Source organism: Phoca vitulina, unplaced genomic scaffold (genome assembly GCF_004348235.1).
Source record: "Phoca vitulina isolate PV1807 unplaced genomic scaffold, GSC_HSeal_1.0 scaffold2, whole genome shotgun sequence".
NCBI classification, from domain to species: Eukaryota; Metazoa; Chordata; class Mammalia; order Carnivora; family Phocidae; genus Phoca; species Phoca vitulina.
The window spans coordinates 85,904,316-85,918,915 of record NW_022589705.1 but is presented as its reverse complement, the minus strand read 5'-3'; the positions used below and the strand labels follow the sequence as shown (position 1 = coordinate 85,918,915).

The 14,600-nt window shown below is 36.6% G+C and overlaps 1 protein-coding gene across 18 annotated transcripts in view; it reads right to left on the bottom strand.

Moving 5' to 3' along the window:
- The window catches only part of EIF4G3 (eukaryotic translation initiation factor 4 gamma 3), a 333,115-nt gene that overhangs the window by 134,208 nt on the left and 184,307 nt on the right, over positions 1-14,600 (bottom strand). For 10 of the 18 annotated variants that reach the window (XM_032391835.1, XM_032391889.1, XM_032391850.1 and 7 more), the window contains 5 exons: positions 13,614-13,634; positions 12,586-12,765; positions 11,887-12,001; positions 4,051-4,148; positions 1,970-2,092 (listed from right to left, as the gene is read on the bottom strand). In XM_032391835.1, coding sequence (XP_032247726.1) covers positions 1,970-2,092; positions 4,051-4,148; positions 11,887-12,001; positions 12,586-12,765; positions 13,614-13,634 — 537 coding nt within the window. The remainder of the gene's footprint in view (positions 1-1,969; positions 2,093-4,050; positions 4,149-11,886; positions 12,002-12,585; positions 12,766-13,613; positions 13,635-14,600) is intronic. The other 8 variants (XM_032391836.1, XM_032391879.1, XM_032391868.1 and 5 more) reach the window with 1 other exon arrangement.

Here is a 14,600-nt window from a genome sequence, read left to right as displayed (position 1 = left end):
GGCTTCATGACAATACTACACATCAAGAAGTATTGCCAACATTATAATTACTGACTGGTGGCCTTTATCAATTAAAAGCATACATTTAACGTGCTTTATGTTTACACAAACACATACACTTGTATTCATTCAGGCCTGTGGTCCCTGATGAAAAATAGAGAGCAAAAGGATTTCTGTAGCTAAGGGTAACCAAAAGAGGGTAGGATATCTTGGTAATATTAAAGAAAAACAAACTACAGGGAATTAAAATGCAAGAAGATATACTAAGACATATTCGAGTTGAGAATTCAAACACTAACAAAAGGTTGTCAAGTATATAGCTTGAAAGTAACAATATTTTTTTTTTTTTTTGAAGATTTTATTTATTTGACAGAAGAGATGCAGCGAGAGAGGGAACACAAGCAGGGGGGAGTGGAAGAGGGAGAAACAGGCTTCCCGCGGAGCAGGGAGCCCGATGTGGGGCTCGATCTCAGGACCCTGGGATCATGACCTGAGCCGAAGGCAGATGCTTAACGACTGAGCCACCCAGGCACCCGAAAGTAACTATATTTGAGTTAATGTGAGAAAACAGAGATCAAAATTTAACTGCCCTAATCAACCAATTCCAGGTTTTTCTGTAGTATGGCCTTATCTAACTGTGCACATAAGTAGAAAGCATCAATGTGTAAATACTACCTGTCCCATGTTCACTTACAGGGAGGAAATTAAATAAATTCACACATTTTCAAGGGCTCTATGTATTTGTGATCTCAATTTTTTTTTAAAAGATTTTATTTATTTATTTGATAGAGAGAGCGAGAGAGCACAAGCAGGGGTAACAGTAGAGGGAGAGGGAGAAGCAGGCTCCCCGCCAAGCAGGGAGCCCGATGCGGGGCTTGATTCCAGACCCTGGGATCATGACCTGAGCCGAAGGCAGACGCTTAACCATCTGAGCCACCCAGGCGCCCCTGTGATCTCCATTTTTAAGAACATTTTTAACAACTTTTTTTAACCTATGCTACTAAAATCAAGTCAATAGTTGACTAAAATTTAAAATGATATTTAATCATCCCTATCACTTGTTCATAAACTGGGCCCTGAGGAATACCTCACCATCACAAGCCACAAAGGGGGAAGCAAGCAGACCCCTACTCCTTAGTAACTTTCGTTTTCTCTGTCTTATACGCTGAGCTCTCAGTTTAGGTATTTTAAAGCTTTGAAAATCACTCATCTCTTCTGAATGGCTTATCAAAATTTAAAGTGACCAAGTGATGAAATATAAATCCTGGCAAATTTGGGGACTTCCAGCCTGTACTGCAGTTTACTAAACTCCAGTTCTTCCTGGAATATCTTGATTTCTAAAAGCAAGAAAGTGAACTTTTAGAAGACCATGATAACCACATTCTTCAATGGGAAAAAAAGGTGCTTAGCTGACAGAATTTCCTAATAGCCCATGTAAATAATTAAAGAAGACACCCTCTAATCAAAAAGCTCATTTATGTAGTCCTAAAAGGTAAAAGGTATACCTAAAATACATCTAACTGTGCTCTGAATTACACAGGCACTTGCCCCAAACAATACTGTTAAGTAACAATGTTTAAGTTTTCAACCTTAAAGTTTTCACAAACATAGCGTGCAGCATTTAATTCCTACGGCTCCATATTGAAACATGAAATACTCAATTATTGATGAGGTTTCCATAGGAACTGCAGCTCCTTTTGGTATCATGCAATAGTTCGTTAGGAAGAGTGGCAGCAGCTATGCTCTGAATGTGGAGACAATACATAGAAATATTACCAATAAAAATCTGGAAGTTTTAACAATTTGTAAAGAGAAAGAACATGTCTGCTTAAATATCATTTAGATATTCGAGCCTATGAGACAACTGATGGACATGGGAAGTACAGAGAGTGGCTATAGAAAGAAGAAGAGCCCAGCAGAGGTTAGTGAACAAATACACAGTGTCATCCCTCACGGCTCACTGTCTTACCTGAGGAGGAGTAGGTGTGGAAGTGGGTCTCCCTATGGGAGGAGTAGGATTTCTGCTGCCACCTCCAGACATAATCTCCTCTGTTATGTCTTTCCCTCCCTGGTTTGGATCCCGAATTCTTATCTATAAGGTCAGAATAAGATGGCATATTGAGAGATGGGTATCTATGTAGTACATTTATAGGGCCATGATGTGGTTAAAGGTATAAAGTGTGAAATCTATCAAATATCAAAGTTGATAATCACATGTGACTTTATTTCAATCATAGAACCGTATGGTGTAATTCAAAGAAATTTAGGACATTAGTTCTGATTGAATTAATTAGAATAACAAGCTAAAATGAGACCCAGTTGGCTGAATTTCTAGGTCAAAATGGCAAAGAATTAACGCTTGTCTTTTAAGAATTGCCAAATTAACTGATTTTATTTACAATGCTTAACATAAGATTCATAAATAAAATCGTTTTAAAATATATGTTACTCTGTAGAATAAAGCTTTAGGGGTCATAAATGTTCTCCAACAAAATGAAAAATGCACATATCCTAGTAATTAGGAATAATTTATGTTGCAGATACCTTACATATGTATATAAGAATGTTCACTGCAATAGTGGCTTGTCGAGCAAAGGCACAGAAACAAGCTCAAGGCTGATCAAGAACATAGTAATTAAAAAAGTATGCTACATCCTTACAATTAAATACCAATCAGCCAATAGAAAGAATGAAATAGATCTACATGTACTGATATGGAATGATCATCCAAATGTATTGGTAGGTAAAAAGCTACAAGATGCAGAACAATGTGTATGGTGTTCTTTCAATTTTTTAAAGGCGACCTATGCTTACAGATGTCAGTGGAAATGGTGCTGCAAAGGAGACGGAGCACCTGGGTCTAGGCCTTCCATCTTGTGACAGTGCTGAGACCTAAAGACCCCTTCTGCTATCACTACCTCCAGAGTGAAACCAAGGTAGCCCTGGCTTCCTGGAAATGTCAAAGCATTCATTAATAAAATCACCTGGATCTGGAAGCTGTTTTGGGAATTCTTCAGTAAGATTTCTAATATCAGCTATTTTTTCAGATACAGAAACTTGTTTCTACTACAATTTTAAATATTGCTTCTCTTTCATTTGTTCTACTTTCTTGTTCAGTAACATCTATTATGTCTTCCATTTTCATCATCTTCTTTATTAATGTTTCTTTATCCTGGGTGTTCTTCACATCCATCATCTACCATACTGTTTCAACATTTCTAAAGCATACTTTCTCAACTTCAGTGTCCTGATATATGGGCATTTCCTGCTTATTATGATGTGTGCACAAGAAATCTGTTTCTGATAATAAAAGAGCCTAAGTTTGGAACCCTATTATTTTTATTAAATGAGAGTACTTTCAAGAGTACTGATTGCTATGATATCTCTCCCACATATCTCACCGTTGTGAATCTCATTTTGTGTGTCCTAATGGGTAAGAAATTGCAAGCCACTCTTCTACAGGATGTCCTGCAATGTGAACTTTATATTACTGCACTCTAATTTTCTTGGGCCTGCCTTTCTAGACAGAGGCAAAGCCCCTGTAACTTCCTAAAAACAGAATACATTTTCTAAATTCTGGTATTTCTAAAAATAAATCTATTCCACAGGGAGGATTTTTCTTATTGTCCTTAACACTTTGCTCATTTTCACTTGTGCTGTTTTTTCCCCTGTAAGTTCATATTTGAACATAGAGCTGATTAGGACTGAAGTTAAAGGACAATAATCAGTATGTGAAAATAGAGCTCAAATTTCTCCCACTTAGTAAGATCTTAGCAGACTAAATCCTCCCAGTTCTAAAGAAGGCATGTTGTCATCTAGCATAACTAGCTCAGTGCATGCTGAAAAATGATATTAAGCAAATGGTTCTTGTAACTTCTACTTATATGTCCATACAAATTGTCTAGGTCTAGTGGTAAGGATGTAAGTGAAGAATAAAAAATGGCAATCATTTGTGAACTCAGAAGAATGATTACAGCTGTGGGTAAACTTATTTGACAAGGGACTGGATATTCGATTTTAAAATAAGACAAATTAATAAATATCTCTTACTGTTTTTTTCTCTCTCTTGGCTGGAGGGGGCTGCTGCTGCGTAGGCACTATGATTGGTGCTGACTGATACACTGGCTGACTTGGGTAAAAAGGCGTTCCTAAAGAATTAGAAAAAACAATGAAAAGAAGCATTCAGTTATTTTGTCAACCATTATAAGACTACTAATGGCACTGTGTCTCCGGACAATCAGTTAAAAAAATAAATAACAAAAACATTCCACTTAATCATCTCTATCCAATAGCTTCCCTATATTTACTGAAGTGCTCAAGGAATGATTCCCCAAAACTCAAAACACCTTTTTGTCAGCATCCAATATGAAAACAACTAAATAACCAACTCCTGCAGTTTGCCACCAGAGGCACCTTTCAAAAAAACTAATCATACTATAGTACTGCCTTTAAAAAAATCTATTCCGGGGGCCTGCCCTTTCCCTGCAATGTGATTCTCAAGCAAGGGTTTGTGTGAATATGTTTTATGTGGGGGTTTGGTCAGAGGAAGGAGAATATATATGATCATCTTGTGGAGGGGGAGTGGTCTGATTCTTCTCCCTACTTTCAGAGAACCACTGTCATAGGGAACCACCCTTAAGGCTTAGCCAATATCATACTATTGGAGCAGAAAAAAGGCTGAGAACAAGCAGCTGAAAAATGAAGTCTGATACTAAGAGTCCAGGTTCCAGGGTTTTAACTACCTTATGTACCATTCTCTAGCTCCGTACTTTTGCTCTAGCAACAACCTATACCTACTACTATCCCTTGAGTACATCAATCTCTCCAACATTGTTCATACCTTTGACTATGCTAAAGGTATGCTAAAATTACCTTCTTCCACCCACCCCTTGTACTCTCAATGAATACTTTCTTAACTTTAAAACTTTGACTATTAATATAATTACTATTAAGCCAGAGTACTAAGAGAAGAGGTGATGAGGAAGGGTCAGATACTGGATACATTAAGTAGAACCTATGGATTTGCTGATAGAGTGGATGTGACTATGAGAGAAAGAAGTGTCAAGGAAAACTCTTAAGGCTTTTTGTTGCAGTAAGTGGAAGAATGAAAATGCTATTTACTGTGCTATTTATTTACCTACTGAGATGAGGAAAACTAGAGGAAGAGTAGAGTTTAGAGCATAAAAATCAAGAATTCAATTTTGGACATGTAAAGCTTGAGATTCTTACTAGACCTTCAAAAGCAGATAGCAGCAAGTAGGCAGGAAGAGACACAAGTTCCAGAGTCAGAGAATAGGTATCCATTCTGGAATTAGTATAGTATGGACAACATTTAAACCATGAGACTGGGTAACTGAAGAAATTAGTACAAATAGAGAATGAACCCGAGGACGAAATTCTGGGGCCCTCTATGTTGTTCAGACATTACAGGTATGAAGAAAACCTAGCAAAGGAGATGAAAAAGAAAATCAAGGCAGTGGTTGAAATAAAGAGAATGGTTTAGGAATGGGGAGCATGCATAACTACGTAAAATGGCGCTGAGAGTCAACCAAAATTCAGCAAAGTAGAATGCACAGGTGACCCTGACAAAAGTTATATGGGTGGAGGGGCGGGAAAGTGCATCCTGATTACGGTGGGCTCAATAGTGAATGAGATGGAAATGAAGAAAAGTGGTTGGGTTTTTTGTTTGTTTGTCTTAAGATGGGAATAAAACAGTATATACCTGTATGCCGAAGGGATTAATCCAGCAGAGAGAGAAAGAAAATGATAATGCCAGAAAGAGAGAAGAGAACAGCTAGAGTAATAGCCTTAAATGTGTACATGATGGGATCCAGTACACATGAAGAAGACTGGCCTTTGGTAGAAACAGTGATGGTTGAGTCATGATAACAAGAAGGAAAAACATGAAGGTATAGGTAGTTAATACAGGTAAAATCCTTGGTATGTTAGTAAACAAATAATGTTGGCTCTATTATCACTGTCATCATCAACATCAAACCATCCCCACCATCATAATAGTCTTTTAAGTGGTAATTTCTTGGAAGCAGTACCACATTTCAAGGTACCAGAATTCTGCAGGTCTCAATCAAATTTGGAGAAGATCTAAACAGGGGGCATGGCTAGGATTTCAATTAATTCAATGTAAAAAGAGAAAAACACCTTATTAGCCATGCTTCTGGTAGTGCATACAGTATTCTCAAAGTCAAGCTTAAATAAGCAATTCTACGCTACCCTATAATGTCACTAGTTCTAAAACTCAGAAAACAATCCCCTAAAATTGGTTTCAAATGCTGCTAGACAGGCAATACAGTCTGCTCACTTTGCCATATTTTTTAAACTAAGTGACAAAGATCCAAAAGGTGAAAAAAATTAGATTGTTCTAATGAAACGTTTTTGAGTCAACACGACTGGGGTAGAGACTGCAGACAGTACACATGCAATAAATACCAACTGAATAAACCTGGAAGCATAGGATATCTCAATAATGGGGTTAAACACAATTAGTAAAATATCAAGTCAACTGTGGACCCCAGCAGAGTGGGCCCTCTACCTTACCAAATAACGATTATCTTTTATAGAATACTAATTCAACTTCTTATATAGTCAGAGACATTTAAAAACATTTATTTTATTCTATTAAAAATGTGAATAACTTTTGCATACCATTTACTAATTAGGTATGTTACTTAATGTCCCCGACCTCTTATGCATGGAATGTAACAGGTTTATCTAGATTAGAGGTATGTCAACTAAAGCCAATAGGCTAAATCCAGTGCAATTTTATAAATAAAGTTTTATTGGAATACACCTACATACAGTATTTTATCTGTTACCTACTGCTGCCTTTTCACTAAAATGGCAGAACTGAATAGTTGCAATGCAAAACCATATGGCCTGCAAAACCTACAATATTGCCCTTTATAGAAAAAGGGCTGACCTTTTCTTCCCCTGATCCTTGTTCTCGATCAGTGGTTCTCCAAACTCCAGTCAATACAAAATGTGTCAATGATATATGGCAAAATTTACACAATATTAACCACATTACTATACTAACCACACACAGAGCCACAACTATAGGCTTGCTAATTTGACATTTTGGAAAGGTCTGTTACTATTTTGGAATTATTTCTGTCTTGTTCCTTTGTTGTTCAAACAGCCTTCCTATATGAAATGCTACTGACATTAAGTAACAGTTTTCTTTGAAAGCCTTTGTGGCAAAATTAAAAAGGTAATAGTTCTGTATGTTTCTTCCTTTATTCTACTTTACTTTTTAAAAATTTTATTTGACTAGGATATTGAAAAATCTGGGAACCAGTGGTCTAGTCAACATTTAGATTTGTTCGCAATGGTAAAGGTAAAACCCCAAACACAAATATCAAACAAATGCGCTGTAAGATCCTGAAAGGCAAGGAGAATATCTCAACATCTACATCCTACAAAATACCTAGTACACTGTCTTATACATTGCAGGTCTTCCAAAAACCTATCAAAACTGAATTTTCCCATAGAAACAAATAAAAAGATAGTGGTTAAGTATGCAGGTCGTACATAAAAATCAGTTCATCCCATAATATCCCAGAATAATAATGTCAGTATACAACCACATCCACAATCACAGTTACTTTTTTTTTAAGATTTATTTATTTATTTTAGAGAAAGAGAGCGTGAGCAGGAGGGACAGAGGGACAGGTAGAGAGAACCTCAAGCAGACTCCAAGTTGAGCACAGAGCCCAACACAAGGCTCAATTCCAGGACCCCAAAATCATGATCTGAGCCGAAACAAAGAGCTGGTTGCTTAACTAACTGCACCCCAACAATCACAGTATTAACCCTCCATGAACACACAATCAAATTCAATTTCGGATGCCAGACTTTCCCACTTCCACACACCATGGGGAACAATGAATGAATCCCTCAGCTCTTAGGAGCTAAAAAAGGTGCCCCAGCCCCCACAGAGCTCAGGAAAAGAGTGGAAAAGAAAATGAAAGAGGGAGGAAGAAAATGGTACAGTGAGAAAAGGGGAAAGTATACTGGTTTGAAGCAAAGGAGAACAGGACTTTTTTTTTTTAAGATTTTATTTATTTGTCAGAGAGAGAGAAAGAGAGGGAGAGCACAAGCAGGGGGAGCGGCAGGCAGAGGGAGAAGCAGGCTCCCCACTGAGCAAGGAACCCAATGGGGGACTTGATCCCAGTATCACTGTCACTGCTAACCACACCTCTTTGCTCCCAAACCCAAATTTTTACACCTTGGGCCATCACCTTCATGAGGTATTTTTCTGATATAACAGGCATCAAAATATTTAAGAAACACTGATGAGAGAAAAACTGAAAAGTGACACTGATCAAACACTACTCATTAGTTATTTTTCCTCAACACTACAGAAACACTCCAAGAATTATAATGTATAAACAGAATTTTATGATCTTGGTTACTGAACTTCAGTAAGGGCAAAAATATTCTTTGGGAATCACTGTTCAAGATTTAAACTGAATAGAGAAGTAAAATATTATTACCCTAGAGTGAAATGTAAGCTAAGGAAAAAGAACTAAGACTTTGGCAAACGAGACTGTCCAACTCACCAACTCCACCAGCAGGGCAGGAAGGAACAAGGCTAGGATTCGTTCCTTACCAGTTCAGCCAGAGGAAGGCCCTCTGCCCTAGAAGACAGGACTGCTGTGCTTCAGAACAGAGAACTAGGATTCCATTCCTTATACTTGCTTTTAACCTGAACCCAAGATTAGGAAGAAGAGGAAGGAGAAAAGGGGGGGACCAGGATCAGAGGGAAATGAAAAACTGGGAGTGGAAGGGTAAGAGAAGAAGAGATTCCAAAACAAGAAAATAGGAAGGGGGTATGTTTATGTCTTCTAGACCGTAAGGCCAGAATAGCTGTCCCAAGGTGGTACAGCAGAAGGACCTATAATTGATGGGAACTACTGGATCAGAACTTTTAAGTCTGATAAAAGCATATTAACTAGTGATAAGCCTTAAAACTAAAATATCTGCCCAAATAATGAAAATAATCTAAGCCTGGATTATACATTATGATTCATCCCTAAAATGGAATACTGTATAGCTTGAAATTCTATAGGTAATGAAATGGAAAGATGTCCATGAATATATTGTGAGATGGGGGAAAAAAATACCAGAAAGTTTTAGAACGTTATAAATAGTATGTGGCCATATGTATTAAAAATTGTTTAAATATAAATGAAAAAGCATGTATTAATCTGTTAAATACATTGTTTCTTTAGGGAGTGGAGAAAGGGAAAAAAACTGGCTACTTCAACTTTATATATTCTATTATTATTTGTATTTTTCTCACTAACTTGGTTACTTTCATAATGAAAAATTATTTTAAGATTGTTTTTCTCATCTTAAGTTAACTAGGTGAACTGTTTTAATCTATAAGACAAACTGCTTACTTGATGGATTTTGGTGCATAAGAATTTCCCAGGGAAGAAAGAATATCTAACAAAGGGAACAGATATCAACAATATTTGAGATACAACTGCCCCTCAATATCCTGCTTTTTGTGAAAATAAACAAATACAGTCTATATGTAATAGAAATAAATAAAGCCAAATATGTTATAATATTGTATATCCAAATCAGCAAAATATTTCCCTACCAGTAAACTCATATATATTGTTTCTATATATACTGCAGTAGTATTAAGAGCAATAAAGAGGGCTGGCACAGATTTATAATAGAATTTTAATGACAACATTTTGCATCAAAAAGTCACTTATATAATGTGTAAATAAACAGGCTAGAATTCAGTGAGACACCTTTCAAAATGATTTTGTGGATTAGAAGATACAACTGCATTCCCATTACAACATGGGATTCAAAGAGAAAAGTCTGGAGATTTTAGCATGTTTACTTGGACAGCCAGTCTCACCTTATAGTTTTTCTACTCAATAAATTCTTGATAATATCAACTGCCAATTTTACACTTAAAAATAATTTTAATTGGGGGCACCTGGATGGCTCAGTCAGTTAAGCATCTGACTCTTGATTTTGGCTCAGGTCATGATCTCAGTGTCCTGGGATCGAGCCCTGTGTCGGGCTCTGCCCTCAGAGGAGAATCTGCTTGTCCCTCTCCCTCGGCTCCTCCCCCTGCGTGCTCTCTCTCTCAAATAAATAAAATGAATAAATAAATAAAATCTTTTTTAAAATGGAAAAATAATTTTAATTGGATTTAAATTTATAGAATAAGTACAAATACAAAGGCACTAAGGTGGTATGAAAACCCCAAGTTCAAACTAAGTTCAAGGGGCACACAAGGGACACTTCAACAGTATTAGCAACATTCTATGTCAAAGCTGGGTGATGCACATGTATTACCTTACTTTAAAACACATATATGTAACGTGTTGTTTTGAAAATATCAAATATTTCCTAGTAAAATACAACTTCAGTAAAGCCATGTTTCATATATACATACTTGTGACATTTAATGACATTATGAAGTGTATCATTTTGTAACTGGCAGTTTCACAAGCAATAGTAACCAAGGTAAGAGAAAGGTTTTCCCTTTTCTAGAAGTAGTGGTTCTTTGGCCTATTTCACCTCAAAACCTAAGGGAAATGTTCTTGGGATATTCTAATACCAATTAATTCTGATGTAAAGGTTTTTAATTGAGACACTAAATCCCAATGTTAGGAACTTGGTTAGTGGATACCTGTTTATCTATACTAGATTACTGTATCTTAAAAGAACAAGTTAAAATTTTAATATGTCCTTACTGGTAGCAAAAAAGATCAATGCTTACTGAATCCTAAAGCTTAATTTTTCTAGTATTTGCTGATTTTATCCCTTAGAATTCACTTTCTATGTAATAAAGCAAGTATAATATGTGGTAGAAATTTATTGAGTAAGTCGTTTTCATTACTCTCTAGCTTAGTACTGGGGTTCACAAAGTACAAACATGGCACTTATTTCTCTACATTAAAAATATTTGTGATTTTTCGAGGCATTTTCATTTCACTAATCCTCATAACCTTCCTATGGACACAGATCTTGTCACAATTTTGCAGAAAATGAATCACAGAGGTAGTCAGTTATACTCAGTCATCCCACCCCAATACCTAGTCACTGTTTTAGGTGCTAGGGATACAGCAGTGAACAAAAGAATCAAATTCTTTGCCTTTGTGGTATGGCAGTACATTTTAGTAGGGAAACATTAACAAACATTTTGGTAAATGGTGATAAATGCTTGGAGAAAAAAATCATGGAAGGGAGATAAGTTATAACTGACCCTTAAACAACACACGGGTCAGGGGCACCCTCTGCTCACCTGCATGCAGTTCAAAATCCATGTATAAGTTTTGAAGCCCCAAAAATCTTATCTAATAGCCTCCTGCTGACTGGAAGCCTTACCAATAAAGTAAACAGCTGATTAACAGATATTTCGTATGTTACATGTACTACGTGTATTCTTACAAAAGAGTAAGCTAGAGAAACGAAAATGTTAAGGAAATCGTAAGAGAAAATACATTTACAGTACCATACTGTATTTATTAAAAAAAAAAAAAATCTGTGTATAAGTGGACCCATGCAGTTCAAACCTGTGATATTCAATAGTCAACTGTATATTTATTCCATCAGCAAAAATCCAATAAAAATCCAGGTAATGATGAGTTGGTTGCAGATTCAGAACCTTGAGACATGGGTTCTTTGCAACAGAATTACCAGCTCTTTCAGATGGTGTCATTAACTAAATACTTCTGTAATACTCTTTTCTTGTAAACCACTCTCTAAAAAGCTTTCCATTCAGAACTGTTTGCAACATTTTATTTAAAAATTCTTTACAACACTAAACCTCACTGCCTAAACTGATTAGCAATCAGTTTTAGCAGAAATTGCTCAATATTTCATACTTACCATAAGCATTGGGGAAGTCCCCAGGTCCTGGTCCAGGATAAAAAGGCCCTGGCCCTGGTGGTTGAACTGGATACTGTTGTGGGGGCCCAACATAAGGAGGGCCACTATGACGGTACTAGAAAAGAGAAATTAAAGATATTTATAAATAATGTGAAGATAGCTTACTATTAAAAAACATAAAGTTGTGTGTGTGTGTGAGAGAGAGAGAGAATTACTGAAATAAGGTGAAAACTCTTGGTTAAATACTTTTCAAAAATGCTTGCTTGCCATCAAGATGCAATGAGGACGAAGAGAAAGATGTGCATTAGGTAAAAACCGTACAGCAAATCAGTGCACAGACAGACATCAGCTCACTATAAAATTATTTCAGGCTAGTAGCTTTTAATGAAATTGAATGTTATCACAGGAACAGCATAATTACTGAGTCTGTTTTAGAGCAGATGGATATGGGGAAGGGATGGGGTAAAAGTTAGAAGATAAAAATAATTTCTCTAACATCTTGGAAAAACTTAAAGAGATGTAGAAATAGCTCCTTACAATATTATGGAAAATGACAAAATGGTAGACTTATAACCAACAGAAAAGTTCACATATCACGAAAAACCAATGCCATCACCCACCCTCCCTGCTTCCTTTGATGAGAATTTGGGTTAAATCCCACTCTACTGCTGGACGACAGAGACCTGAAAGATACTTTACCTGTGGGATACAGTACTGAGGACCCTGGGGCACTGGGTACGGCATGGGCAGATGGTTAACCATCATGATGTGCTGATTGGCCTGATACACTGCAGTGGGTGTCTGTGCACCAGGACGAATGGAAGGACTGCTGTTCGGGATGGTAGCTCTAGGAGGCTGTATCTGAGGCCTCTGAAAAAACTGAGGAGGGGAGAAAAAATATTTATTTTTTTACAAAGGGGAATATGTAAATTTTACTATCTTGAGCTTTCTCCTTTTTTCCACTAATAAAAATGTTACCAACTGAATTGGAAATACAATATACATGAAAAGAGGCCAAACTGCATGTGGCTGGGATCACTAAAAATATTCTAGACTAGACACACTAAGTCAAGTTTTGATCAGTGCTGTCACACATATGAAAACAGTAGGGCAGTCTCACTTTTAAAGTGAAGCCTCAGCTATTTTAAATGAAAAATTATATACTATAATTATTAATTTTAAAATGTGATAAAATATAACAAAAGGGGTAGCTTCTGTCTCTCTAAAAGTTGTTTTACTGTATAAAAGTACTTATATTAAAAATTAAAAGCAGTCCCTTAAAAAACTACCATTCAAGTAATTTATAAAATATTTCTAGACATAAAGATTTTTATCTCAGTCTATCAGAGTCAAGTTAAATTAAAACTACCAGTAGAGTTGTCACATGCTGATTGTCACACGATGGGAATGGCCTTCCTTTTCTAAAAAGTGGCAACCCCATATTAAAATGAACCCAATTTTGCTATATTGAATAGTTTGCAGTAAAAGTGTAAAATCTAGACAGACTTAAGAATGGTCTGGAAGGAGCAGAACTCAAAATTTATTAAATGGCAGCCAGTACCTGTGGTTGTTTATGGCTCTCACTGCAGGCTTAAAAGCCTTGAAACAATATACCAATAATAAATTCCCACTGTGAATGCATGTATATTCATCAGCAAACAATCTCATTGTAATAATAATAAGGGAATAGAGTAATAAAGAGGCCATGCAGAACCAGTAGTTGTTACCTGGATGGGTCTGAATCCTCCCTTCAATTATGAAGCAAGAAAGCAGCAGGAAACAGAAAGAAAGCCAATGGAAAAGCTTATAGATCAGTAGGAAGGGGTAGGACATAGCATGCAGCTCAACAAAAATATCTATTTAGTAATAATAGGAGAAGAAGGAAGATTAGAAAATCAGAATGACAATTCTCCACTTGAGAATTCAAGGACACATGGAATTGAAGAACTGAATCACACTTAATTGAATATAAATAAATCCAGTGGCAAAAATATTCTAATTGTAGCCACAAGTTGTAACAGCTTGAAAGGATATGTCTGCTTTCAAGTACAGATGGGACTGATTCCTGATTCCTGTTCTTGGCTCTACAGACACCCATTATGTGACTTGGCATTATTTAGCTTCTCTATGATCCACTCTCCATCTTTAACGGAGAAAAGTTAAAAATAAAAGTGCCATTCATTATTTTAAAGTTTGCAAGCGTCCTAAGAAATAACTAAGCTTTTCAAAATATATTAGACCCTTCAGGACAGACACCTGCTCTTCTCAACTAACACGGCATGTAAGAGGCCACTTAAAGCTTTAAAATGGGGAAACATAAAACTAGTCTTAAAATATGGTCTAGCTCCAAAATCTCTTGAGTTGTCTCACAATTCCAGACATGAATATTGATTGCGATTGGTCCAAATAAAGCAAGGATGAGCTTTGACCTTTGGGCCCACTCAGGTCTTATCCTGTCTTATTCTTAAGCATCAAGTTACCCACAGATAGTAGAAGAAGTAACTTTTTATCTTGTGCTGAATTGGAAGAATTAGGATCCAATGTCCAAGGCTCATCCCCATTCGGCCTTCATAACCCAGGACAAAGAAAGCCCTAAAAAGATTAAGTCACAGAAAAGCAATAGACAGTACAGCAGGAGAATGGAGTGGATGGGGGAACCAGATGCGGAAGGCCAGAGAGAGTAGGCTGATGGAGATGAAAAGAAAGTACAAGAA